Genomic DNA, 26,751 nt, shown 5'->3' with positions numbered 1-26,751 from the left:
ACATTTAAGACCTTTCCAAGATGTAATCTAAAGCAGTGCTACTCAATCTTTAACCAATGATTTTACCAATCATTTGTGCTCTAGTTAAAATGCAGATTCTGATTCAGTAAATAGGTTTGGGATGGGGTCTGAGATTCTACATTTCTCACAAGTACCCGGATCATGCCAAATGTTTCTCGTGTGCAGACCACACTTTGGGTAGGAAGATCTAAAGTACCATTCTGTTCTTTCTGTCCACTCTGCTATTGTAGATTAACTAGCCTCTAAACAAAATGGGTTATTTGTCATTCCTTGAAAACATCTTACTCATGCCTCTTTAATTGTGCCTGGAATACCTTCCCTATCTTTCATTTTCACTTACACAAAATGATCTATTCAGGAATCTATTCATATGTATTTTCCATGAAAGTTTTATGATATCACCAAACAAATAAAATCTCTCCTTTTTCTGAATTATGAAATAATTTTATTTAAAAAATTCTTATACTGCACAATGTGTCATATAATATTCCAATCATGTTATAAATCCTTATAAAATAATCCTATGATGCAGGTTATCTCCATTTTATAGATGAAAAAACAAGACAGAAAAATTAAGTAACTTAGGCCGGGCGCTGTGGCTCACGCCTGTAATCCTAGCTCTTGGGAGGCCGAGGCGGGCGGATTGCTCAAGGTCAGGAGTTCGAAACCAGCCTGAGCAAGAGCGAGACCCCGTCTCTACTATAAATAGAAAGAAATTAATTGGCCAACTGATATATATATAAAAAATTAGCCGGGTATAGTGGCGCATGCCTGTAGTCCCAGCTACTCGGGAGGCTGAGGCAGAAGGATCACTGGAGCCCAGGAGTTTGAGGTTGCTGTGAGCTAGGCTGACGCCATGGCACTCACTCTAGCCTGGACAACAAAGCGAGACTCTGTCTCAAAAAAAAAAAAAATTAAGTAACTTGCCAAAGGTCACATAGCTAATAAGTGGCAGAGGTGAGACTTGATCCCAGGCAGACTGGCTCTAGAGTCCATGCTTTTAACTACTATGCTATGCTCCTCCTGTTGGTATTTATTTGATGCCCTACATTCTATAGTTGTTAATATACTTATCTATCTCCCCAGAAACAGACAATATGTTTATTGAGCACAAAGCATGTCTGATTTATTCTATATTCCTCTGTATTCCACCCAAAGAAACACTGTAAACAAAGGAGAGAAAGTTTATAACCACACAAGGGCTTAGCACAATGTGGAGTACATACTGGGTGCCATTTAGATCCTGAATTAACACATATATTCAATAAATAAACACCAGCTAAGCATGGTGCTATCCTAGGCCCTAGAGACACCAAGATGAATAAAACACGATCACTCCTCAGGGAACTGGAGAAACAGGGTTATATAACTATAAATAATGCTCCTTTGTTTGTTTGAGACAGGGTCTTGCTCTGTTGCCAACTGGAGTGTAGTAGCATGATCATGGCTCATTGTAACCTCCAACTCCTGGGCTCAAGCAATCCTCCTGGCTCAGCCTCCTGAGTAGTAAGGACTATAGGTATGTGCCACCATGCCTGGCCATTTTTTTTAAGAGATGAGTCTCACTATGTTACCCAGGTTGTTCTTGAACTCCTGGTTTGAGTGATCCTCTTGCCTCTGCCTCTCAAAAGCGCTGGGACTACAGGTATAAGCCACCGTGTCCGGCCTGCTGCTTCTCTTCTTTATTTGTACATTCCCTTTAGGTGATTTTATCTAGTTTCATGGTCTTAAATACCATCTATATGCTAATGTCTCTAAACTTTCTATTTTCAGTCCCAACATCCCCCTTGAGCTCCTGAATTGTATATGCAATTATTCTCCTGACATCTCTTCATGGGTATCTAATATGCCCCAAATAGAACTCCTTCTCTATTTCACTGTTGATTTTTCACTGTTGCAGCTTATAAACAAAAAATGTATGTTAAATTGCTTTCCAAGTTACAAAATACTAAACAAGTATTTTTTCTCTCCCAAATATGCTTAGTTATTTCCAGCAGATTTTCAGTTGTTTCCCTATAAATTGCTCCAGAGTGATCTTTCCAAAATATTAATAAAATGTTACTCTTTGCTTAAAATCCTTCAGTGTTACTCTTTCCTTTCTTAGGATTTTATCTAAGCTTTTTTGCACTGTGAACACAGCTACTGCCTTCCTCTGTAGCTCACTTCTGCCACTTATGTATGAATATATTCCAGGTATACTGATTTACTTGATATTGTCTCACAGTTCCATGATAGCATGAAAAATCCTCACATGCAGTTTTGAGAGTTTACAATTTACACCTAGGATGTATTTCCTCCTAGGGTGGTTATCTCAGCACTGTTTAATCTTAAAATATTTAATTGTTAAGTAAAGACTGAATATATTTAAGGTGTACAGTGTGATTTGATATACATATGGCTTGTGTAATGATTATTTACCACTGTTTCTTACTTCTTTGTTATAGCCCACTGCCATTTCTTTGCTTTTTTCCCATCCTGTTTCCTTGATTACCTCAACTTTAAATCCTGTTTTTTTATCAGAGTCTACTGATTTTAGTGCTTTCGTACACTTCAGTATTTCTTATATACATTTTCTAATGTAAGAGAAGCAATCAATTCCAATTAAACTGTAAATTTTCCTCAAAATCCCCTTGCTGTATTTTGTCAACAATAGCTCTTCCTTTGTTGCTTTTTTAGTTGAGTTCTAGCTATCTAAAGTTTGTTATATTATGAAGAACAGAAAATAACTTACATTGAGAAAAGCTGAAGAAGCCACTCTACCAGCTGCTACAATAAAATCCATAATAAGCATCGTGGCCCCAGGCAAACCAAGTGAAAAAAACTGAGGTGAGCAGTGTTTGATGATTGTATTGACAATATCCTTAAAATAAGGAAAGAAGGGGAAAAGAATATCACATATGTTATTTTGGGTATCAGCTAATAAATATTCTTAAAAATAGATATATGAAAATAATTTAAAAAGGTAATTACAGTACATTGGCTAACTAGAAAGGCTAATTTTAATTCTTGTAAATAATCCATGCTTAACATTATATTCTGACATAGGAAAAGTAACTTTAGAAACACACTTGTTTAACTTACACAAATAACAGCATTTTTTGTTACACTAGAGAAAAAAAGGCTCTTTGCTTCAAAGGGTTAAAAATATAAGGCTCACACACTGTAAAACTAAATTACAAAGTAGTTTCTCCTACCACCTAGTTGCTTCTATGTGATAACTCTCATCTTGGAACACATACGACCTCATATATGGCAACTGGGAAGATTTTCTTTTTTAGATAAGTCCTTTAATGATAGGTATCTAGCTTCAGACATCTAGACCCAGGCACTTTTAAGGAAATATTCTTAATCTGGCTTATTCATTCACTTTGCATTTGGAATTTACCATGAGGATGTAGTGTATTAGTTTATATTACTCAATCTGACTTATCTTAAACAAAAGCTCTCTTTTCTAGTAATTAACAGTGTTGTTTTGGGCCATGTTTATAATGTAGGACATGATATTTATTTTAAATTAATGAAAGAAGTTTTTTTATTTTTCAAGGAAGAGATATAATTATCTTTTAATATTAATTTTTAATATTAATTTAATGCTCTCTAACTGACCTACAAGTGAAATTTAACCATATTAGGATAAAAATATTTATAAATACTTTGACTTGCAATTTCCCATACTTTTTAGCTTTATGGTCAAGATCAAGACCCCTGAAGTAATGTCCTAGATTTGTGACTATTTAATGATTATAACTGATATAATTACCAAATCAATGCAACTGTCACTATGCCAATATAATTGGTGGTAGTAAGAAAATGTGATGTACTGATCCTTAGAGTGGAAAAAATCTGACTACTGCATGACTAGATGAGCAAATCCATATGCCTCAAGTATCAATTACAAAATGCCTAAGAACAGGTATACTGGAACCCTAAAGAAGAAGTCAACATAAGGAAAGGATGGTTTAATCTCTTCAAAAAGTGAACTGGTTGGTATTTAAAGTTGGAAGAATACTCAAACCAATCTCCCAATTACAATACATAGGTTGCTTTTCAACCATGTTTCAAGAATAAATAAGGTCATAAAATGGAAGTAAACTGTATATAAACCATTGCATAAGGGAGACAGTTTTAATTCTACACCTTAAAAATCATGAACCAAACAGAATCAAGAATCAAAGTTAAACTGATAAAATAACTTCTTAGAAAGTATATATTGTTACCTGATCAATATGAAGTAAGCCACAATGCATTATATTGTAGAAATGTGTTAGAAAATCTCTATTTGGAGATACATCTTGTCTTCTTTTCATTGTATTACAAATAAGTTTATAAGCATGTAATTTACCTTGTTTATATTTATCAGTCAACCTGGTTGCCTAAAATTAAAAGATTACTTTTAATGTTCAAAAAGAAATACTGTTTGTTAAATAAACAATTGAATATAGCAAGCCATATATTTGTTCTCATTTATTTCTATGTTGGCCCAATTTCTTTAATGAACTAAAAATTAGGATAACTGAAACTATTGTTATCATCCAGAATGATACAATGTACGTATGAATAATCATGAACTGTTTTATTTAGGAAAATGAACCAAACATATCAAATAATGCTTAAAAGTATTGTATCTTTAAAAGAACACAGTATATTCTGTGTCAACTCAAGGTTTACATTTCACTTAACTACAATAAAGACATGCTTTTCTATATTCACTTTGGTTTTACTGAATAAATAAAAACAATGTATTCTGTATAATTTTGCCATGCTCACTCTGCTCTCTATATAATGCTTAATGACTTCATAAGCATACTAGTTAAAAGCTAAGTACTTTAGAAGACTATATAATAGTTAAAATTTCAATCAAATATTTTAAGATATACTAAATGAAGATTTAAACTAATATTAAGCTTACCTTAAAAAGCCAAGGTGTAAGAATTCTCAGTGGAGGAATCAAAACTGGTGGAGACGGAGAGGTCAGGTTATCGGTTGAAATGCCGAGGTTATCTCTAATCTGTAATTTTTAAATAAAACACAATAAACACACAAAAACTGTTCTCTCTTCCAGTTTACTTTACCTTAAACTGAAGTTCAAATCCAGTTTCTACCACTAAGGAAATGTTTAATTATAAGTGACTTCACCATGCCAGGCACCAGTTTATCGACAGTAAAAGTGTGTGTGGGGGGGCAGGAGTTCACAATGTTCTCTAAGGCCTCTTCTATTTGTCAATAGTTTTTCTCCTCCCTTACATCCTTTATTTTCTTTTTTTACCTTAGCTAGATTCTGCCAAAGTTCACAGAGGTAATCAAAAACTTGAGCATGTATTTCAGGATCCATAATTGCATTGACATCTCCCAAAATGCCTAGCATTCTTCGCCACATTACAGTAGCAACATCAGCATGCCATCCAGTAAGAGTACCCCCTGCCATCACACTACAACATTCAGATGGAAATTCACTGATTTCTATTAAAAAAAAAAATACAATACTGTAAGTAATTTTTCAGAAAATTGACCACAAAATCCAAAAGAGCTAAGTTAAATTAATAATCTTAAATAACTACACAAGTGAATTTTAAAAAGGTCAATGTACATTACTGTTATTTTTTTCCAAACAAGGTCAAAAACTCACTAGTTCATAATTCTATATTATGACAATAATTACTTATTCAATAATACTTCCATCTAGATTTACTTAAGGAGGAAATAATGCAATACCACTCAGTGGGCATATGCCAGGTAGAAAAAATTATGTTTGATATAAACATCAAATTTATAAGCACATACTCTCACTTTTCTCTAATAGCTACTTTAGGCTACATCATCAAATTTATAGAAAATCTCAGGCTAAAGGCAGATCCTGTAGGAAGTCTTCATAAGCTTATTTCTTTATAGTTAAAGCTTCTAAAAAAATATATTTACGTATTTCACAATTAAGCCAGACCTCTCATTAAAAGAGGTATCACAAGAGCCTGAAAAATAGACATTTTTACTAAAATTTAAACATAATAAAAAATTACCATAATTATATTTTACCTGTTAATATTGTCAAGATTATAAGTAAGAAATATAGGTAATCTTGGTTTTAGTCTCATAATTCTGCCACTAATTATGTGTTCCACAAGTTACTTAATAACCTATGGCTATATTTCCTCATCTGTAAAACACATGGTTTAGCTAGATATCATTATAGGTCTCCTCCAGTTTTTAAAAACTCTGTAATTTCTACTCAATTTCCATTATATAATGGAAAAGGCTATAGAAAATCATTCAAAAGTTAATAAAGATACCCATGTATCTAAAGAACTTAGGGAAGTAAAATTTTGTAGACTGAACGAATTATAAGCTTATGATTTTTCATGCTCGATAATATCCCAATATATTGATAAGTTTATTCTTAGTATTAATATATATATACATCTTTTACTCCTAATGCTTAATTTTTTTCCTCTTTGCATATAAAGTATATAATGGATAATAACTATACATTGTATTATTGAAAAGGTATCAAATAATTACCCTTTCTCCATAATGTTTTTAAAAAGGCTTCTGGTTAAAGCCACTAAAACAAAACAAAAAACACTGACATTTTAACATTACTGTTAATTTCTCCCTACTCTGGGACACTTTCATAATATAATGATAAATCAACTGATTTGTCTCTTAACTTATCCTTCTCAAAGTAAAGCTAATACAATTTTAAATGATTAAAAAGCAAGCAATAATGTGTGGTCCTTGATTAAATTCTGTATTTGGTTGGTGAAGGTGTGGGATAGCTATCTAGGACATTGCTGGACAATTGAGGACACTTGACTATGGACTTAAATAACAGTAATGCATCTATGCTAAATATCCTGAATATGGCCATTATATTGTGGTTATACAGGAAACATACATTTATTCTTAGGACATACCCACAGAAGTGTTTAGCTCTGAAGAATCTGACATTTGCAATTCCCTCTTATATAGCTCAGTAAAAAGAGGGGAGGGGCAGGGGATTTTGTGCATATATGTGCATGTGTGTAAACATAGACAAAGTAGTAAAATATTAACTGGTGAATTTACGTGAAGGTTATAGCTATTCATTTTACTAGCCTTGCAACTTTTCTGTAAGTTTGCAACCTTTTCCCAAATGTTGGGGAAATAACTGTAAACAAACAAAATTATGGGCCAAAAAGGAGGAAAAGATAAGATCAGAAATAATTCACAAACTAGAAAATCAGGGATATGTAACTACAAAGTAATTGCATATTAAGGAATAAGCCCCTTTTTAAAAAGTCCAGAATTTAAACAACTTTAAATTTCTTCCTTTGGTCAGACAGTAAACTTGTTGCCTTACCAGTGAAAACTGACTCTTTATTTTATTCATTGTAAATATCTCATCAACTATGTCTTTGGTCAAAGTTTTTGGCATATTTGAGATGCCTGTTATATCATGCAGGCTTTAGCAAAAATAACTTTTAACTTGCATTTTCTGAGGTTTCTCAAGTCAACTTTTAACATTTACTTAAAAATACTTCATTTGGAACATATACTTTTTAATTAAATTTAGTTGACACATTTGCAGAATCAAAATCAATAAAAATTACAGATTTGATAAAGTGTTTCACTGAAAGATTAATAAATGATAAGGCTACTACTTTCTCCTGTGAATCAGCAGGTACACTTCAGCTATAATATTAAGAATAATGATGCCAAATTATGTATGTCTTAGGAAATAGAACAGTATCAATAAATGATATGAACACAAGACCCCAAAATAAAGCAATCACTAATTCTAAGACTGTTATCAACTATAATAAAACAAACACAAATAAAACTATAAGCATCTTTAGAAACAAAAAGATAAATTAACAAATTTCCAAAAGACTTAGAAGAGTCCAAAAGATCTATAATAATCATATATAATCAAGTTTAAGATTTATGAACTCTTGACACTTAACACTCTAAAAGAAAAAATGGCAAATATCTAATTTCCAAATATTGCCTAGATCATCTGGTGTCTGAAGAACAGAGTGGTGAAGCTTCTCATCAAGCTGTAGATCCTTCTGTTCCATGTGATCTATATTCAATGTAGAAGGGGAAGGTGTCTGTGACCTGGATCCCAGAGGCGACTGGACTGTGGAAGCACTTTCTGAACCTGTAAATATAATTTCATATAATTACCATAAAGAGTATATTCAATACCCTAACTAAGATGTAATGCTTAAAATTCCAATAAAATATAAATTTTAACTATCAAAAGATAAAACCAGTTATAAATTGGCCAAGGAGGTCAATAAAATCATAATATTGTATAAGCTTTTATATTCAGGAGTGTCATCTCATATCTATCATGGAACTATTAATAGCACTGAATCAGAACTGTATGTACCAGGTAACAGGAACCATCAGTGAGAGCAAGAATATCTACCCCCTAACAGAAACTTTTCAAAAGACAACAAATGGCCAACAAACATATGAAAAAACGCTCAACATCTCTAATCATCAGGGAAATGCAAATCAAAACCACAATGAGACATCACTTAACTCCAGTGAGAATGGCTTCTATCAAAAGGTCTCAAAACAATAAATGTTGGCATGGATGCAGACAGACAGGAACATCTGTACACTGCTGGTGGGACTGCAAACTAGTACAACCTCTATGGAAAGTAATACGGAGATACCTCAAAGAGCTAAAAGTAAAACTACCATTTGATCCAGCAATCCCATTATTGAGCATCTACCCAAAGGAAAAAAGACATTCTATAAAAAAGACATCTGCACTACAATGTTTATAGCGGCACAATTGCAAAGATGTGGAAACAACTCAAGTGCCCATCAATACATGAGTGGATTAATGTGGTGTGTGTGTGTGTGTGTATAGATATATGTATATCTATATGTATATATCACACACATACTATGGAGTACTACTCAGCCACACAAAAAAAATTAGTGATCTAGCACCTGTTGTATTACTCTGGATAGAGCTGGAGTCCATTCTACTAAGCGAAGTATCACAAGAATGAAAAAATAAGCACCACATGTCCTTACCCTCAAATTGGTATTAATCAAGACTTATGTGCATATATAGTAGTAACAATCATTGGCTGTTGGGCGGGGGGGGGGGGATAGGTGTATTCACACCTAATGGGTATGGTACACACCATCTGAGGGAATGACAAGCTTGAAGCTCTGACTCAGGCGGGGCAAAGACAATATAACCTAAACATTTGTACCTCCATAATATGCTGAAATAAAAAAATATATATCTACTCCCATTTCTGAGAAACTCTATTACCTACTGCCATTCTATTTCACTTACGTGGGACAATTCAAGGGTTGAGGTACTTGCTTGATACTGCTCTATATGCAAGTATCACTGCTAGCCTGGTATAAACTGGTCCCAGCCTTCAGTCTCACCCACATCCCTACTCCTTCCTCCCAAACTATTTTCTATAAGGCAGCAAAAAGATCTTGACTCCAAGTTGAAAAACTATTTTAACGGTTTTTTCCACTCCACTGTTACATAAAGATGAGTGAAAAAATAATACTTAAATACTAATAAGCAGCATTTAAAACCTCTCTAATAAAATTCTAACTGGATTCTTCCTTTGGAAGTTTTAACAATATATTTAAGGAATACATTCCCTAAAGTAACTTTACCAGTAACTGTTGCAACTTCAGCAGAGAAAGCTTGTTGATTAAGACTGCTTGTTTCAGAATCTATATGAAGAGTGGTTAGACTAGCCACTTCCTGCTCTTCAGCACTTTGGTGATGGCCAGAACCTGAATCCACATCAGTAGAGGATACAATCCCAGTGTCAGCTCCAAAGCCAAAATCTATAGAAACAATAAATGCTAGTAGACAAGTCCCAATTACAAAACAAAAATATTTTTCAAAAAGACACAGCTAAATCAGCAAAATGGTCAATCATTAACATTTCCCCTAAATCTATTCTATTTACATACCACTTAGGCAAGTATAAATAATGTTAATACTTTGAAGATTATAATTAGATCAGAGTACCATATTAATAATGTGGTGAGGAAACATAATTCTCAAATGCATCTCCCAGTTTTTCAAACTTGGTTCCCAAAGTTTTGACTTTCTTTTTTATTAATAAAATTTTGGTGCCCTTCACTTATTGCCAAGTATAATAAATTATAGCAGAATAACTATGTGATAACAATATGTCATCAAATAATATCACTGATGTTATTTTAACATGGAACAATTATTCATGAAAGGTTCTAGGAAATGCAGCACTGACTATAACCCAAATATCTGGCTCTCAAATATGAATGCAGTGGCAACTTACAGTGGCAACTTACAACTATGACTGTCCTTTATTTTATTATCAAGTCTATCCTAAATTATTTTCCTTTCTACATTTTTTTAATCTTATAACTATCATTTGTTTTATAAAAGAATAGTGTTTTATTGTTTTTTAAATGAGCTCAGTTTGGCAAAATAAAGTGGTCTCAATCTGAGGCAATTCCTAAAACTTCCTTTGGAATTTTCCTGAAAAAGGAAATCAAATAAAAATATATCAGAACCACTGTCTAAGTAGCGTTGGAGGGGAAAGTGATGGGTATGTAGTCCATAAGTCGGTTTCAAACAGAAAACATCAACATAAAAAAACATACTACTCAAATAGAAAAAGATACTTGCTGTCAAATTTTCGGCCATCATATTGGAAAGCGCTGAAAGAATCCGAATGACTATCTGAGCTGATAAGATCACTGCTTCCTGCACTGGCAGGAGAAGTCCATTCCGAGGGCACACCTGGGTCATCAATAGGGCGCATCTGGTTCTGCTTATTTAGAATATCAGGGAGGTCTTTGGGAATTTCAAGGCTGCCTGGACTACTTCCTCTTCTTGTCATAGTCTAAAAATTCAAGAAGTAGTTTACCATTAAAACTTTTTAAATTCTTATTAAGCATGTGAAAACTTTAATTTCTAAGATAATCATAATAATAAATGCTGAGATGTAGGGCCTGAAGAAGGAGGGTGGAAAACACACTTACTAAACAATCCATATATTAATATAGACAGAGCTGGATGGTGCCTAAACTATTATTGTTAGTCTGCCTAAAGCAAAGACCAAAATACTAGATAGTGGTGGGCCTGAGAATCCTAAGCCTCAGTAGGATCCATGCAGTGGATATAAGTTAAAATAGCAGAAAGAGCAAAGTATGTAAGTAGAAAAAGCAGCAGCAAACAGAAAAGATAGTGGGAGAAAAGGAAGAATGATAGCAAAGATGTCATTCTATAATGATTTTTACCCACTAAAGAAAAAAACTAAACTTTAAAAAAATGGAAAATAAAGCAAAAAGGAAATTAAAACCCACACCAAATATGACCATCTAAAAGAAACAATTCCATATATATGTGTATCCTTCCCTAACAAGCATTATGAGGGATAAAATAGCTTCTATTTTTATTTTGCCACAATCCTAACATTCAAGATAAAGATAACTTTTAAATCTGTTCCAAAGTTATCTAAAATGATTAAGCAACACTGTGCTATCAAAACTATGGGAACTGGGCCAGAACACCTCCTATTTTTCCTATTGAGGGCTGGCAGCTGGCAGCAGGGTAACCTGTAAGCAAAGATTAAAAAAGTAGGGTGTGGGGTGGAACTAGGAAGGTAGTAGTTTATACTTGTGTGTTTGATCAAACAGGTATTGCAGTCTTTCACCATGGTGAAAACTACAAGACTGCTTGTTTTAATCTTTAGATTTAAAAATATACAAATATAACTTTTAAAATGTTAATTAAAAAAAATTACATTTTGGGAGAAGGGTCAGGTACAGGGGCCCATGCCTATAACCCCAACACTTGGGAGGTCGAGGTAGGAGGAATGCTTGAGTCCAGGAGTTCAAGACTAGCCTGGGTAACAGAGTCAGACCTCATCTCTACAAAAAATAAACAAAACAAAACAATTAGGCATGGTGGCACACACCTCTAGTCCTAGCTACTTGGGTGGCTGAGGCAGGAGGATTGCTTAAGCCCAGGAATTTGAGGTTACAATGAGCTATAATCAGGCCACTGCACTCAAGCCTGAGCAACAGAGCAAGATCCTGTCTCTTAGGAAAAAAATATTGGGGAAAAGCTGCTTTGAATAAAAATTGCCACATGTACATTATGTATCTTTTAATTTCTCTACCCTCCCTCATAAAACCAAATAAATAAAATAAAACTTACTGAGGCATTACCACTTCGGAGTCGTTCTGCTATAAACTCATCCATCAGATCAGGCACATTAGCACTGCTGCTGCCAATATCACTATTAAGAGGAGGCAGTTTTGGGCTCATGTCCTCTTTATTGACTAAAAATAAATAAATAACTACATATAGTGAGGGAAAATTTAACTGCATTTTCTAAATCTGAAACAAACAAAAACAACCCAAAACAAAGTACCTGTGCCATATCAATTATTTGCCAAACATGCATATATGAATAATTTCTCTTTTTAATTTTAAGAATTAGTAAATTGATATTTACTTTAACTATGCAAATGTTAGTCAATCTTCAATGTAACCTTAAACAGCAAGAAAGCTTATAGATAAGCACTAGTTGAAGTTAGGTTAATATTGCCTATAAAGAAACTGGTATATTTTTTCTTCCTGCCTCTATGCTTCTATTAATATTTAGAGCCTTAATAATTTATAATTCCATTTTTCTCCAAAAAATATATTCAGGGAATATATACCTTGAGTCTATGCAAATCTCAGTGGGACACAAGTACATTCAGGTTTGGATATTTATAAATAAAAATGCTATGATGTTTATATAACGTTTCTATTCATTATAAAATCTAATTTTAGTGTTTTAAGAAAAAAAGCTTATTTTCACAATAAAAATTTTCTTTAAAAAGTAAACCAAAAGAGCTACTTTGTTTTTTTATGATTACAGTATGATTTACATTAACATTAAAGTTCTAAACTTGGGAAACTAACTTATAGAAAATAACATTACTTATGTCATTACTATGCTATTGAAAAGTTGATTTCTCTGTAATGAAAAGAAAGTCAGCACTGTCTATATTCCTAATGAATTACAAAGCATTTCAGGCTAAAAAAAATACACTGGTCAGAACTTCATTGCGAAATACCATTATCTTTATATTACTGGCCAGGCTTTGCTAAGCTGTCAAATACTGCCCTCAGGTGGCATTAATGGTTCAATGCAAGATGCATTATACAGCGCTGTTAATCATGCTAACAAAACCGTGTTAAAACAAATAAAATCAAAACCTACCTTACTGCTGAAAGTTAATTTTCTATATCTGTAAAGTTATTTTAACTTCAATCAAGATAAGAGAAAACAGTTACCATAATCTTGCTTTCTTTCTGTAATCTGTCCATAGAGGTTCCATATTTAAATCATGATTGGTTATCATGAAACCTTTATGCACATCTAAAATCTCAGAAAAAAGAAAGTAATGATAAGTGTTTCAAGGATATAACTTGCATTCTATGCAAAGGAATGCAAAACTAAAAAGTCTATGGCATATTTGGAAATGGCTTAAATGAAAAGTGATTAAATCCACTTAGAGATTTAAGAAATAATTTCCTTTTCAATGAAAGTTAACTATAACATTGGTGCTGGTTGTGGGACCTTCATTTCTATTATGTTAGATGTCAAAGTAATTTCCTACCAGGAAAAAACATATGACCAAATAGAACAGCAATAAAAATAAATGAACTCAATTAAATATAGCTGGTGCCCTTTTAAAGATAAACTATAGTGGGACAGGGAAGAGAGTACTCCTCAGTAAATTTAATTTCTAGACTCATGTGGTACATATTCAGAAAAACATTTCATTTTAGTGGCCTTTGAAAGGTCATTAAAATTTTCCTGTATCTTCCTTTTTCCTATGTTGTTCAGCAGCAAAGAGGTTTAACTAAATGCCTTATAAGGGAAATTAGTAACTTAAATAAACATTTTATGCTGGGAAAAATACAGCTGGGAAAAGGCGCATGCATAACCAAACAGAGAGAAAGCAGTGACCATCCCAAAGCTTTTTGATTGCTTATAGCTTGCTTCAGTTGCATTAAGCCAAACTGGTGCTGCCTTTCTCCTTTTGCGCTCTGCACACTGTTAGTGCTCACCTGCAGCTTTCCTTCCAAAATAGCCCATTACATGACTGTACAGATCCCTCAGTGGAGCCTCTGGTGGCATTCTGTTCTGCCTCTGTGGGGAAACATTTGCCTTCGGCTTCGAAAGAGCATGTACAACAGTTTTATAAACGCCACCCAGGGAGCCCTGCTGTAGTCCTGCCTCATGACTTGATGACCTAAGAGTACTACGACTACCTAACTGATTACTTGCAATTCCTTCTTTTTGTAATACAGTGGTGGGAATCTCAGTGGATTCCTTCATTGTTTTACTACTTACTGATGCTGTACTAATTGTATCTAGAGGCCTATACACACCAGGTTTTACTAGTTCTGTACCACTATCTGAGCTGGTGTGGGTGCTGCTGGTGCTACTGTTGCTACTACCACTAAAGCCACTGAGTTTCCGTAGTCTCATCTTCCATGGAGCCTCTTTGTTTTCCAGAGGATTATAAAACTGAACTGACTCAGTGGATGGTCTAAAAGTAACATGAACACTATTTCGTTTTTTAGTAGCAATTTTCATGATTTTAGCTCTATGAGTTACTGTTTCAGACAAGCTCCTTTTAGTTGGAGAAAGTTTGCTAGTGTTTATAACATGAGGCATTCTGCGGTTAACAGGTGCTTTTAATGTTGTTTTCTTGGCACGCATAACATGTGGAACAGTGATTTTTTCATTCATTTGCATACCCTTAAGCTTTTCAACTAGTGTTATATCTACACAAGCATCTAATTCTGTAGCCGTTTGTCTATGCAGATTTTTCCTTTTTTCTTTATCACAAGAGCTATCTGAACTAGGCTCCGATGACTGTTTGTCACTGTTTAGTTGCTTAGATTTTTCAGAAGTTTGTGTTCTAATAAAATTGTCTGACTGGTTAGGTGCAATATTACTCATGAAGACAGCTGAGTTTGGTTCTTTTTGACACTGTATGTTTTCAAGAGTCCCAACAAAAGAGGTCCTATTTTCTGATTTAATTTCCTGATCTATGTATTCTAGTTTATCTAAGGATAATCTTTCATCCCTATTTACTGCAATAATCACTTCCTGAGAAGGTGAATCTTTACTTATTTCATTTTTACTATTATTTTCCTGGTTTTCCTTAAAATATTCTTTCAGAGAAGAAAGAAGATCGTCATCTCCTTCAAGGTCAATGTACTGGATTTGTTCAAAAGCTGAATCTGTAAGTTCTACTGGACCTATTAAATGACAAAGATGGTCATATATGCTATCACCAACTTCCAGAGAAGACTCTCTACTATGAGTATCACTGATGTGGCTTTCAGTGGATCTAGTTATTGAAGAAGCCTCTGTGGAACTCTGCAAGCTTGGTGCATGACGGGATGAACTGTCAATGACAGGAACTGCACCTTTGGCTCGTTCAACAGTGAATGGTTCCAAGATGTCAGAAGTGCTGCTACTTCGAGGCAATGGCTGCTCCTCACTCAAAGCACCAAAAACTTCATTTCCAGTGTCTTCACTTTGTGAAAAATGTCTGACTCTAGTTGAGCGGGGAAGTATTTGAGCATCATCAATATCTGCAAAAGAGAAAAATTATATAGAGTAGGAACTACAGGAACATAAAAAATAGGTATTAATTTCATACCTCAAAGCATATGCTTTAAAATAAAAATCCTTAGATATTTTTTATAAGCTCAATGAAAAAAATCATTAAAAATGCAAATTTGTTTTAAATAAATGATGGGCACAAGCCAATATAGCATGTAGTGTCAATGAATTAGAAAACTACCACATACGTTTAAAAATGTTAACATGCATAGAAACAGACAGCAAGGTGATGAAACATTTGGAAGTGCAGTTAAAGATAGAGCTGTGCCAATAAATCAATTCAAACTTGTTATTCAATTTTTCCTACTCAAGTTCCAAATGGAAAAAATTGATCTTGACACATAAAGCTAATCTAACCATCCCTCTGTTGACTCTTACAGGGTTTCATAAATTCTCCTGCTTCATCTTTTCTTAAAATTTTGTTTATCTATTAGATCACACATTAGTGGAAATCACTACTTTCTTCCTAAAGTTCTCTGTCAGAAAACTATTCTACTGAGGTGTTTTACTTTATTATAGTATTAAAATCTATTAATTGCCATCAAATAAAGCCAATATGTTACTAAAATATTAATTATATTTTTTCATTTCTGATAAAAACACCATTTGAGTCTGCTAGGAAGAAGAAACCTTACCTGCCTATAATAGGCCCTTTCCATTAATAACTATCAAACTCTCTAGGGCTCTCTTTTTAAGATCACAAATTTCAGAGTTTAAATGGACATTCAGAGATTATCTAATTTAACTCTCTTACAGATAAGAAAATTGAGGCCCAGAGAAGTTACTTTCTCATATTTAGAATCATAAAGTTTGAGCTAACATTATCAAGCAGCATCCAATAGAAAAAAAGAGAGAGAGAGAGAAAATAAAGTTTGAGAAACAGGTTTAGAGTTCCATACCACTGTATTATTCCCATTGCCTTAAGTGTTAAGTATTTGGTAAATCCTCAAAAATATTTATGAAATTGAAAATCATAAGATGAAATATCATTTAACTATTCAGATATATACAAATTCTCAAACAGAAATTTTAGAAAATACAACGTCTACAAATCCATCATGGTCTTTAAGTTACCCAGAAATAACAGAAAATTTGCTTTCAGAAGCCAGTAAAATATAATGAAAAAGGATAAAAAAAATCAAAAACTGTGGGGGGAGGGGGGAAAGGGCATTTATTGAAACCTTAAAATCTATACCCCCATAATATGCCAAAATAAAAAAATAAAAAATTAAAAAAATTAAAAAGTCAGCTATTGCTATCTATAAGGCCTGCAAACCCAAAAGTTAAATGCAACAAAATATAACTGAACAATTAAAATGAGAAAATTTAGATTCAGAGTAAAGCAGTGACTTGTTCAAGATCACAAAATAATCTATTGATGATGCCAGGTCTAGAACTTAAATTTTCATACTCTAGACTCTGAGACCAGTTTCTCTCATTGATAAAATGAAGACAGTCATTCAAAGTATTTTCAAGATCCATGCTACGGATAAAAGAAAGCTGATCCTTCTGCTATTTCATTAATATAACCCTATTTGTACGAAGTCCAAAAAGATCTACTTTAAATTCAGATCAATAGAGGTTTGTATTATGCCAAGATTCTAGTATATTCCTGAAGATATACTTTAGGCTATATATAGGTCATATATAGTATCTCCTGAAGTTGAAACAATTAAATTTTTTGCCCCCATAAATCTGAGGGGAATATTAAAACTTTAAAAAATGACATTGGCTTTCTTCCTCATGCACTACACTTAGAAATGTTTCTAAATGAAAAGCTAAATGTAGGCCAGGCACTGTGGCTCATGCCTGTAATTCTAGCACTCTGGGAGGCTGAGGTGGGAAGATCGCTTGAGGTCAGTAGTTCGGGACCAGCCTGAACAAGAGCGAGACCCTGTCTCTACCAAAAATAGAAAAAATTAGATGGGTGTGGTGGTGCATGCCTGCAGTCCCAGTTATTGGGGCAGCTGAAGCAGAAGGATCACTTGAGCCCAGGAGTTTGAGGTTGCAATGAGCTATGATCTCGCCATTGCACTCTACCTGGGGCGACAGAGCAAGACTCTGTCTCAAAAAAAAAAAAACAAAACAAAAAAAACCAGCAAAAATAAAAAACAGCAAAACATTTCCTTATAAACTCTACATTTATACTCATTAAGTATTTGTTATTGCAGCGGATAACTAATGCCTATTTGTGCATCTTGATGAATGGAATTCTTTTGGTTTTTTATATATTCCATATTATCAGAGATCATAGAAACCTTTGCCTTGAGGACAATTATATTGAACATGCTCTCCAAGTTGCTTTCCACACAATATTCTAAAGGATGCAACAAAGGATAAGGATTATATAACTTTTCTCTGAAAATTCTCAAGAATTTTATAGTTGGGATTTTATTTTACCGAAGTCCAAAATCAAGATTTCAAACATTAAAATCTAATATTATAAGTCTAGCAAATATATGAACTTCAGAAAAACTAGAATATTAATTTTTAGCTTCCTTTATTTATATTTCATAATTTTTCCATTCTAAAGAAGCCAGGCAAGATTACTGTGAAGCTCCATGTTTAGGAGTTTCTTCCCAAACCCAGCCCTCACTTTACAATTAGAAAACTTAACCATTCTTTCAGCCTAAGTGTTTTTTCCTAAAATTTTGTTGCCACATATGAATACTTAAAACTTTCATGCAGGTTTAAGAGGGCAAGCAAGAGCTTTTAAAAAAACGTAACTAGATATTTTTCTACCAATAATGTAGTATTGGAGAATTTAAACAATTGTTTTAAAAGCCTTAAGCATTAAATATAACTCTTTCATGGATATATAACAATGCTAATTGTATAAAATTGCTGACAGGACTTGAATCAAGCATGATTGACTCTAACAAGTCTTACATTTATTAAGCAAAGACCGTATACCTGAACTTTATTGAGGAGTAAGAGAGTAAATAATAGCTAAACATACATAATTTTTCTACATGCCATGTATTATCCTAAGCACCTTACATATAACTCATTCAATCCTTACAACAGCCCCAAGTGGTAGGTGTTATTATCCCTATTTTATAGATGAAAAAACTATTTAAGTGATTTGTCTGAAATTATACAGCTACAAAGTGAGGAGCTGTGATCTGAAATAGACAATTACTCCATACCCTTAATCTCTTTAATAATATGTTTTATATTTATGAAAGAATCCATTACCTTTTTAAAATAAAAATTTGGTAAAAATAATAATTATATATAATTATATATTAAGAATTATAAAGCAGCATTTATATCTATAAAGCATTTATTTATCTCTATAAATATAAGAATCTTAGAAATCAAAACCTAACCAAAACAAATATTAGTAAACCATAAACAATGGAAAATAATTTTTACAGAATCAAGTGCCAAAATATCTTTTACCAATATTAAATTCTTATCTTTGGTCAAGCACAAATGTTAGCTGTGAGTAATATTTTTATGGTTCCTGAATTTAAAAAAATCATTTTATACTAGTGTACATAGAAATTGATGCCATTTTGAAACTCTAGTTTTTTCTGCTAATAACCTAAATTTTTACCTAATTGAGCAACAATAGCAATGTACCTAAAAGGTAAGTAAGAACTACAGAGCATCTATGCTTGAAATTTTCTTATTAATAGAGGCTAGTAAAAACTATCTCCTTTTAAGACTAGATGTTCAATTTGTAGGCAATTTAAAGCAGTATCTACATTATTGAAATCATATGAAAAGACTTAAAATGAAAAAACCAAGTTCAAATAAATTTCATTTTAAACGAATAAAATTTAGCCCATGAAATATCTTCTAATAACACTTTCCTGACTTTTAAACTCTGAACACAGGTGACCAATATAGCTTTTATGTTAAGAAAATTATAGTATTTTATTTGTTTATAAACATGTAATATAATGCCATGTTTAAGTTAGTTTCAAATTCTTGAGATGTTCTTTTAAAAAATTAACATAAATTATTTCACCAAAAAAACTAGTTTGGAATTATGGTATAACAAGCAGATTACAGGTGAAAAAGCTATAAAAGATTAATATCCTATTGCATATTAATGACAGGAAGAAAATCATTCCTTCATTGTATAAAAAAGGGCCTATCTGATTAGACATGGAAAATTCTCCTCCTAATTGGGCAGAATTTAGGAATAGGATAGGGTCATGACATTTTTTTTCTCCTGATAGTGAGAAAACAGAAGTACAAAGACCAAAATATTTTGGTCTACAGCGTTCAATTCAAATAATAAAGCATTGTTAATAAAAAGAGATCAGCCCCAAAACACTAGCAGCCTACGTACTATGGCCTAGATAGAGTTTAACAGCAACAAAAATGACAAACAAATCACCAGTTTTGAGAACTGGCTGGAAGAAAGTAAGTCTGTAAGCTTAATTTCAGGGTGAGAAATCTACAGTATTCAATTAGAAAATAATAAGAAATAGTTGCAGAAGTATACACAAAGTTGCCTACTACACTTATGTACTTTTATATCCCTTCTTTCATTAAGGTATAATTCTTGGCAGTAAAAGTTAATTTGCATAAGAATGACTATTGATGTTTCTGGCTTCTAATTCATTTATTAGGAAAATAATGACTACTAGGATGGGTTACCAAATGTGTAAAAAGTCAGTTTAGTGCAGTACTTCTCAAAGGCAGATGGGAGACAGGCCAGGAAGAGTGTGCTTGCCCAGACATAAGAATAGAGCTGTAAAAAATGATGTTAGATGTTTGTGCAACACCCAGTATTGTATCAAATCTGATATATATTTTTTCAACTGTTATACATGAGTCTGATGCTAAGAAATCAGTGTCAATGACATGGTTCTAATGTCCACAAACTGGTCCCCAGAGCTTAAGAAAAACTCACCAAGGATATTCAACTAGTTTAGTCTATAGTTGTATATAAAGCTATATTACATAGCATCACATTCACAACAATGTAGGTAGTAGCATAAACATCCAACCAAGAATACTAGAGCAGAAAAAAGGGCTGGATATAAATGCTCTACTTTGAAAACTGATGGTCCCCCATTGTTAAAGATTTAAGTATGTTTTTTTTAAAAAAGGAACTAAAAGGACTTTCCTTTTATCCCACAAATAAGAGTATCAAGTAAATATTTTGCTGACAAATTCTACTTCTAACCATAAGCTAGAGTGATTATCTACATGTAATTCCACTGTTTGTGTGTATGTGTGTGTGTGAAGCAGTTATAGAACTCCTGATCTTAGAGATACACTCAAGAAATATTTTATTGAGTTCATTTATACCTGCTCACAGGAGGGGGAGAAATAAAACCATAAAAACCTTTACTTTCCCGCTTTATTAGTTTACTTTCTTTATTAATTCCCTCTGTACATCAAACTATTCTAAGGTAAAATTTACCTAAACCTTGGAAGAAACAAAAGCAATTAAATAATTTGGCTGAAGATCTAAGATTTGGTGATGTTTGTTTTTTAATTTATCACTATTTTTACAAATCTCTATTCTTATGACTCCTTTTCCTCTTTTCTTCCTCTCTCTATACCTAACACTTAAGCAGCAGCAAACTCCAGGCTTTCAATTTGCCTCCAAGAATCACAGGAGTAATTCCAATCCAATAATTCAGATTTTTACAATGTAAACTTGCATAAGAATAATTGTGCCAAATTTTCATAGTACTTATTTTTGAAATTATGAGGTTAGTATAGTACTTATTTTTGAAATTACAATGTTAGTTCAATGTTTTCCAAATTTGTTGTCTCTGGAACTTTAATGCTACAGGATATTAATATGTATACCTGGAAAACAGTTCTGAGTTTTTTAAACAGGATTTCCAAGGGCCTTTTATATGTTGATGTGCACTATGAATCTTTAATCTTTTCCTCTATACACCTATTTACATTTTCTGGAAAGTATTCTAAATTTATATATCAGCTTGGAAAATGCTGACTTCAGAAGTCAGTTCTCAGGAAACGAGGGAGTTTGCTGTTTTAAAATTATATTGCTCCTTGCCCTTTTTAAGTCCTAAGAGAAAAATGATTTTTAATTCAAAATAACTCTATTCTTTTATATTTTAAATGTAAATATGAATAAAAAACTGGCAGCAAAAGCATTTTAAGGCATCTATAAGTTAGCACTGGTTTTGGAGAATTATGTATTTTTTTCATATAGTTTCACATATGATACACATTTTCTAAAATGAATATTTATTATTTTGATTATTAGATCAAAGTTTGGTTTTACTGACTGGTGTCTTAACATTATCTAAATCTTTAAACTTATCATAAAAGGCATTTTATCTTAAACAGAAAAAAGAAAAATAAGACTGCCATTCAGAAAATCCTTTAAACATTTTTTATAAATGTTTAAATCATAAAATCATTTAAAAAGGTAATCTTTCTGAATTATGTATTCATAGCAAAGGAACTTTTCACTCTGGCTAAGGCACTACTTTAAAACATTTTAAAGGGAACAACCTTATTTTTACTTTTGCTTTTTAAAAATATTTTAGCACTGAACATGAGTATTTGCCAAAATATTATTTAAGTTGTAGACAGGAAATTTTGTAAATCCCTTAAGATTCTGAGAAAAAATAAATCTTCCTGACAGTTTTTTAAGACAGCAGTATCTGATCCAATCAAACTTTTAAGAATTAATGGCCAAAACTCATTTTACTTTTTCTAAACAGGTCAAAAATGGTTTGCATTAAATGCTTTAAAAGCACATATCCTTTTTATTAAAGCTTGGAGTACAAAATGTATCTAAGAGAAGTTTACAACAAATTGGGAGTTTCTTTTAGCTGTATCTAACTTAGTTATAAGAACAGAAACTTATTTGGGTTGCCAATTTAAATAACTACATTATCATTGGATGTAAGCAACCAAAATCTCTGCTACTTACATAAGGATGTATAGTGCCTAAATGGCACACTGAAGAGACATAATAGCCTAATACTTTATTGGTAGATACGCATTTTATGTTTTAAAAAAAGTGTCATTTTTCTCCCATCTATTAAAAATTTATCTTATTCCATCTATATATTTTCTAATCTTACTAGTTTTTTTACACTGATAGCTTAAAATATTCAGGTTGCTTAATTTTACTGGTATAAAATATATTCATTTATATATCAAATATTGAGTATTCTGGTTTAGACTGAGGCCACATTTTCTATTTTATTATTGTCATCAATTAAACTGCAAAATCAACTACCAACTTTATTATTAACTATCTCTAATTTATTTATATTAATTGTATCATGGTTTCAAAGCAATACTTGAATATCTCTCAAAAACAGCATAAAGAATATTCCTGAAGTAAATGTTTCCTAGTCAAGGTATCCTGAACCAGAAAACACAAATGTACCACACCCAATAATTACATGTTTTATTTTTTCATTTTGAGAAAGGCAAACTTTTTTCATTAGCTATATTTCCAATGAATAACAAAAACAGCATAACAAAAACAAGACATATATAGATATGTGTCTGTATCTACATATATGTAATCTCAATTACGTTGTTCCCTTGGTTTGGAAGAAATCTCTGACCAAAGAGATTTGGACGGTAGAAGGGATTTCACCTAAAATATCATTAATAAAAATGCACCTTCCCTCATATAAGCCTACAATCCATTAGAAACTGAAAGGTATAGAAATAGGTTTAGGAAAACAACAACAACAAAACAGCAGACTCACCAAAAGTGGCAATGTCAGGGAAACACTCTTTAAAAAAAGTGATAAGAAAGTAACTAAGAATGTACAAGTAAATTTCTTTGACCTAGCACATTTTCCACACTAACTGTACTCAACACACGTTGTGTCTAAAAGACAAGACACTGTATGATTTTATTTATACAAAATAATTTTTAAAAAACAAGACTGATCTATGGTGATGGAAATTAAAATGTGGTTATGTGTGTGGAGAGGAGGAGTAGGGTTACTGATTGAAAAGGGTTACTAGGAAACTTTTAAGCTAATGGAAACACTATATTGTTTGGGGTTATGGTTTGCAACAGTGTGTACAAGTGTCAAAACTCATTGAACTGAATGAATCTATGGCTCTATGCATTTTATTATATTTTAATTAAACCTTAATAAAAGAGCAGACCATCCCAGTACTGGGGATGAAGGACCTGATGCAGAATCAGAAAGCTGAGAAAGGTTTGAAGCTCCTTGGAAGTTGGGGCTTCAAAGAATGGTTTAAAAACAAGTGAACCCTTAGAATTCTACACATTATGACATCTTATATAAATACAAAGATTTATTCCAATGCAGCTTTTAGATTACACTCTTTTCCCAATTATTGACTGTCCTTAGTTCCATTACTATGGATGATGGAGAATAAATTATACAAAATTTACCATATTGTTAGTCAAAACAACAGGAAATTAAAAGTCAAGGCTCTGATTATTTTCCAAGTTACCTCCTGTGAGACATCTTACAAGTATACATTACTACTACTTTTAACCACCTGAGAGGAAGAAAAAAATGAAAAATTGGCCATTTACAACCAAAAATATTGGACATTGGCACAGCACTAAACTTAGCACTTCCAGAATGAACTGCAAAGATAGCATTAGAGTTCAAATAACTCAAAATGTTGATTTCTCAATCACTTTCCCAGTTTCCCGCACCTCCCCCAAAGAAATTAACTTTAAAGAGTTTATTTGATTAAGCAAAATTTGAAAGCAGAGGATTAAAAAGTGAAAAGGGTGGTGCAGAAATTAGCAGAGGTGGCACTACCTGAAAGCTCATCAGAAAGGGGAGTGAGAACAATATCAGGCAAGAAGGGTTTGGAAGTATGGATCAGAACAGGAGCACTTTTAGCACTGCGTATATAGGCCGATGGCAGAGCACATTCACCAATGGATCGGCTTCTCATGGCTTTAAAAAAGGAAAAGAAAGAAGTGGGGAAGGAAAAAAGAAGAGTGACTATAATGAAAGGCTTGTGTCACAGAAAAAGCAGCAACAGAGAAAACTAAAAGATACAAAGGAAGGAAATTTTAAATTAAAACATTTCAGCACGGCAAATACTGGCAAGCTGTAAGAAAAGAAATCAGAGAACACACACCACATTTTGAATGTAAATTTTTTGGTATAAAGCAGGAAAATGCTCTTTATTATTAGCAGTTACAATGGAATAGCATTAAAAAAAAACAGCAGACACTTTAATTAGCATTATGTTCTCAAAATCAAGAATTGAAAAATTCTTTAAATGGAAACACTTTTTGAAAAGAACTCAGTATTTATTGGTTCAAAGAAACTTTGGGGACCATATTTGGGTATTTCTCCAGGCAATTCTGAGTCATTCTTCTTAATAAGGCTGAATCCTAAGAATAAATCATTCCTATTTTCATACTCTTCACCAAATAAAGTTTCCAAATCACTCAGAGGTCTTTCTTAGAAATTTGTATGTAATTCATAATCAAAAGGATTTAATCTCATGGTTAGTATTTGTTTCTGGTAGAAGAATGCTAATGAAAGTAGTATTTCTTACTTATAGTAAATATAACAGTATAATTGAAATTTTTAGGTAGAAATATTTATAGAAAACAGAATTTGCAATCGGCATAAAGAATTAAGTTCTTGAGAAAAACAGATAATTTTGTGCTTATTCAAATTATAAACATATAACAACTTAAAAGATTATATTTTTAAAGATGAACTTTGGTGTTTTTTTAAAATTGCATTTGTAGTTGCACTTAATTTTTTAAAAAGAGAGTCACTATGTTCACAAAACTAAAGACAACTTTTTTAGTTCACTTTGAAATAAATTAATAATCAAGTTTATATTTCCCAGAGATTTTTTTTAACTTTTTAGTGATTTGTGATTAAATGAAGTTATAGGTATTAATATGTATGAATAGAGGATCTAAAAGAAACAATACTGCATAATCTCCACTGTAATATTTATGGTGGCAAAAAAGTATGAATATTAACATCAATTCAAAATCCTGCATTTCCCTGATTACTGAAAACGTGGGATTCCCTGATGCCTAAGTTCCTTAGCTTGTCACATGAGACCTTTAACAGTTGACTACAATACCACTCACTGAAGCTTCATTTCCTTCTGTTGTCCTCCCATACTGTCATTCAGAATTATGCTATTTTCTAAACTTTTTATGCTCTTTCATCATCATAGCATGTCTTTATATGTTGTTAATGTCCTTGGTCTCCTTTCCTTTCTGAAAAACTCCTTTACATTTGAAATACCATCTCATCTGAGCAGCTTTTGACTCTTCCATACAATTATTTACTTAACTTACTGGCAATAACAGCAATAAACAAAAACAAATAAGAATTCCTCTTTCTGCAAAGCTTACAGTCTATTGTTAACAAACTGTATGATTTTACATCAGCCTCCCCAACTTTTCAAATGCAAGAACCATATCCTCTTATCTTTGAATCTCTAGTGCCTTGCACATGTAAGCTCAATAAATCTTTACTAAATGTGTTTGAGTAGGAGTCCAGTATAACCATTTGAAAAGCAAGTATCAGACTGTGAAGATACAGAGAAAACAAAACAATCATTAACCAAACACTGAATGTATTTCATAGTTTATAACTAGAAACAGACAGCCAGAGATTTTTTCAAAAATTTTTATGAATGCTGACAAAATAAAGGATTAAGAACATTTTTTAGGTAAATCTATGTGCAGCAAAATGTTAGAAGGTTGGAATATGCTAAGATAATAACACTCTGTTTTCACTGTATGGCTTATCATGTCATATATTAAAGATAAGTATATTTTAAAATTGAGCCCAGATACAAAATGTCAGAATCTGGCTCTATTAGTTTTCCTGCTAGCTTCCTCTCCTTTGTGAAAGTAACCAACAATTTTATAATTTAATTTGGCTAAAAGTTATCTTAACTTCAAGATAATCACTCACTAAAACTTGTTAGAGCAAAGATACAAACACATAGGGAAACACATAGTGCTGCTTACACAGATGGTAAAGTATTACCTACAGTTATAACCAGATGTGATTTTTAGGGATATTTTTATAAAAACTTAATTAAAACAAATTTTAGATTCCACAGATCAATTAAAACTTTTAATTCTTTAATTTAT

The 26,751-nt window shown here is 32.4% G+C and overlaps 1 protein-coding gene across 9 annotated transcripts in view; it reads right to left on the bottom strand.

Annotated features, from left to right (window-relative positions):
* RALGAPA1 (Ral GTPase activating protein catalytic subunit alpha 1) overlaps window positions 1-26,751 on the bottom strand; it is a 225,162-nt gene that overhangs the window by 115,963 nt on the left and 82,448 nt on the right. For 4 of the 9 annotated variants that reach the window (XR_012919733.1, XM_012736523.3, XM_012736520.3 and 1 more), the window contains exons 17-26: window positions 24,422-24,562; window positions 14,120-15,661; window positions 12,209-12,333; window positions 10,673-10,889; window positions 9,664-9,840; window positions 8,003-8,155; window positions 5,288-5,481; window positions 4,931-5,029; window positions 4,239-4,394; window positions 2,753-2,881 (exon numbers count right to left, since the gene is read on the bottom strand). Coding sequence is in view for 8 of the 9 variants with exons in the window: in XM_012736523.3 (XP_012591977.1) it covers window positions 2,753-2,881; window positions 4,239-4,394; window positions 4,931-5,029; window positions 5,288-5,481; window positions 8,003-8,155; window positions 9,664-9,840; window positions 10,673-10,889; window positions 12,209-12,333; window positions 14,120-15,661; window positions 24,422-24,562 (2,933 nt within the window). In the remaining variant the exon portion in view is untranslated. The remainder of the gene's footprint in view (window positions 1-2,752; window positions 2,882-4,238; window positions 4,395-4,930; window positions 5,030-5,287; window positions 5,482-8,002; window positions 8,156-9,663; window positions 9,841-10,672; window positions 10,890-12,208; window positions 12,334-14,119; window positions 15,662-24,421; window positions 24,563-26,751) is intronic. The other 5 variants (XM_020285776.2, XM_076004090.1, XM_012736534.3 and 2 more) reach the window with 3 other exon arrangements.

The sequence above is a fragment of the Microcebus murinus genome, chromosome 6, assembly GCF_040939455.1.
Source record: "Microcebus murinus isolate Inina chromosome 6, M.murinus_Inina_mat1.0, whole genome shotgun sequence".
Classification (NCBI taxonomy): domain Eukaryota; kingdom Metazoa; phylum Chordata; class Mammalia; order Primates; family Cheirogaleidae; genus Microcebus; species Microcebus murinus.
Note: the sequence above shows the minus strand (reverse complement) of the source record. Positions and strands in the feature narration are given on the sequence as shown.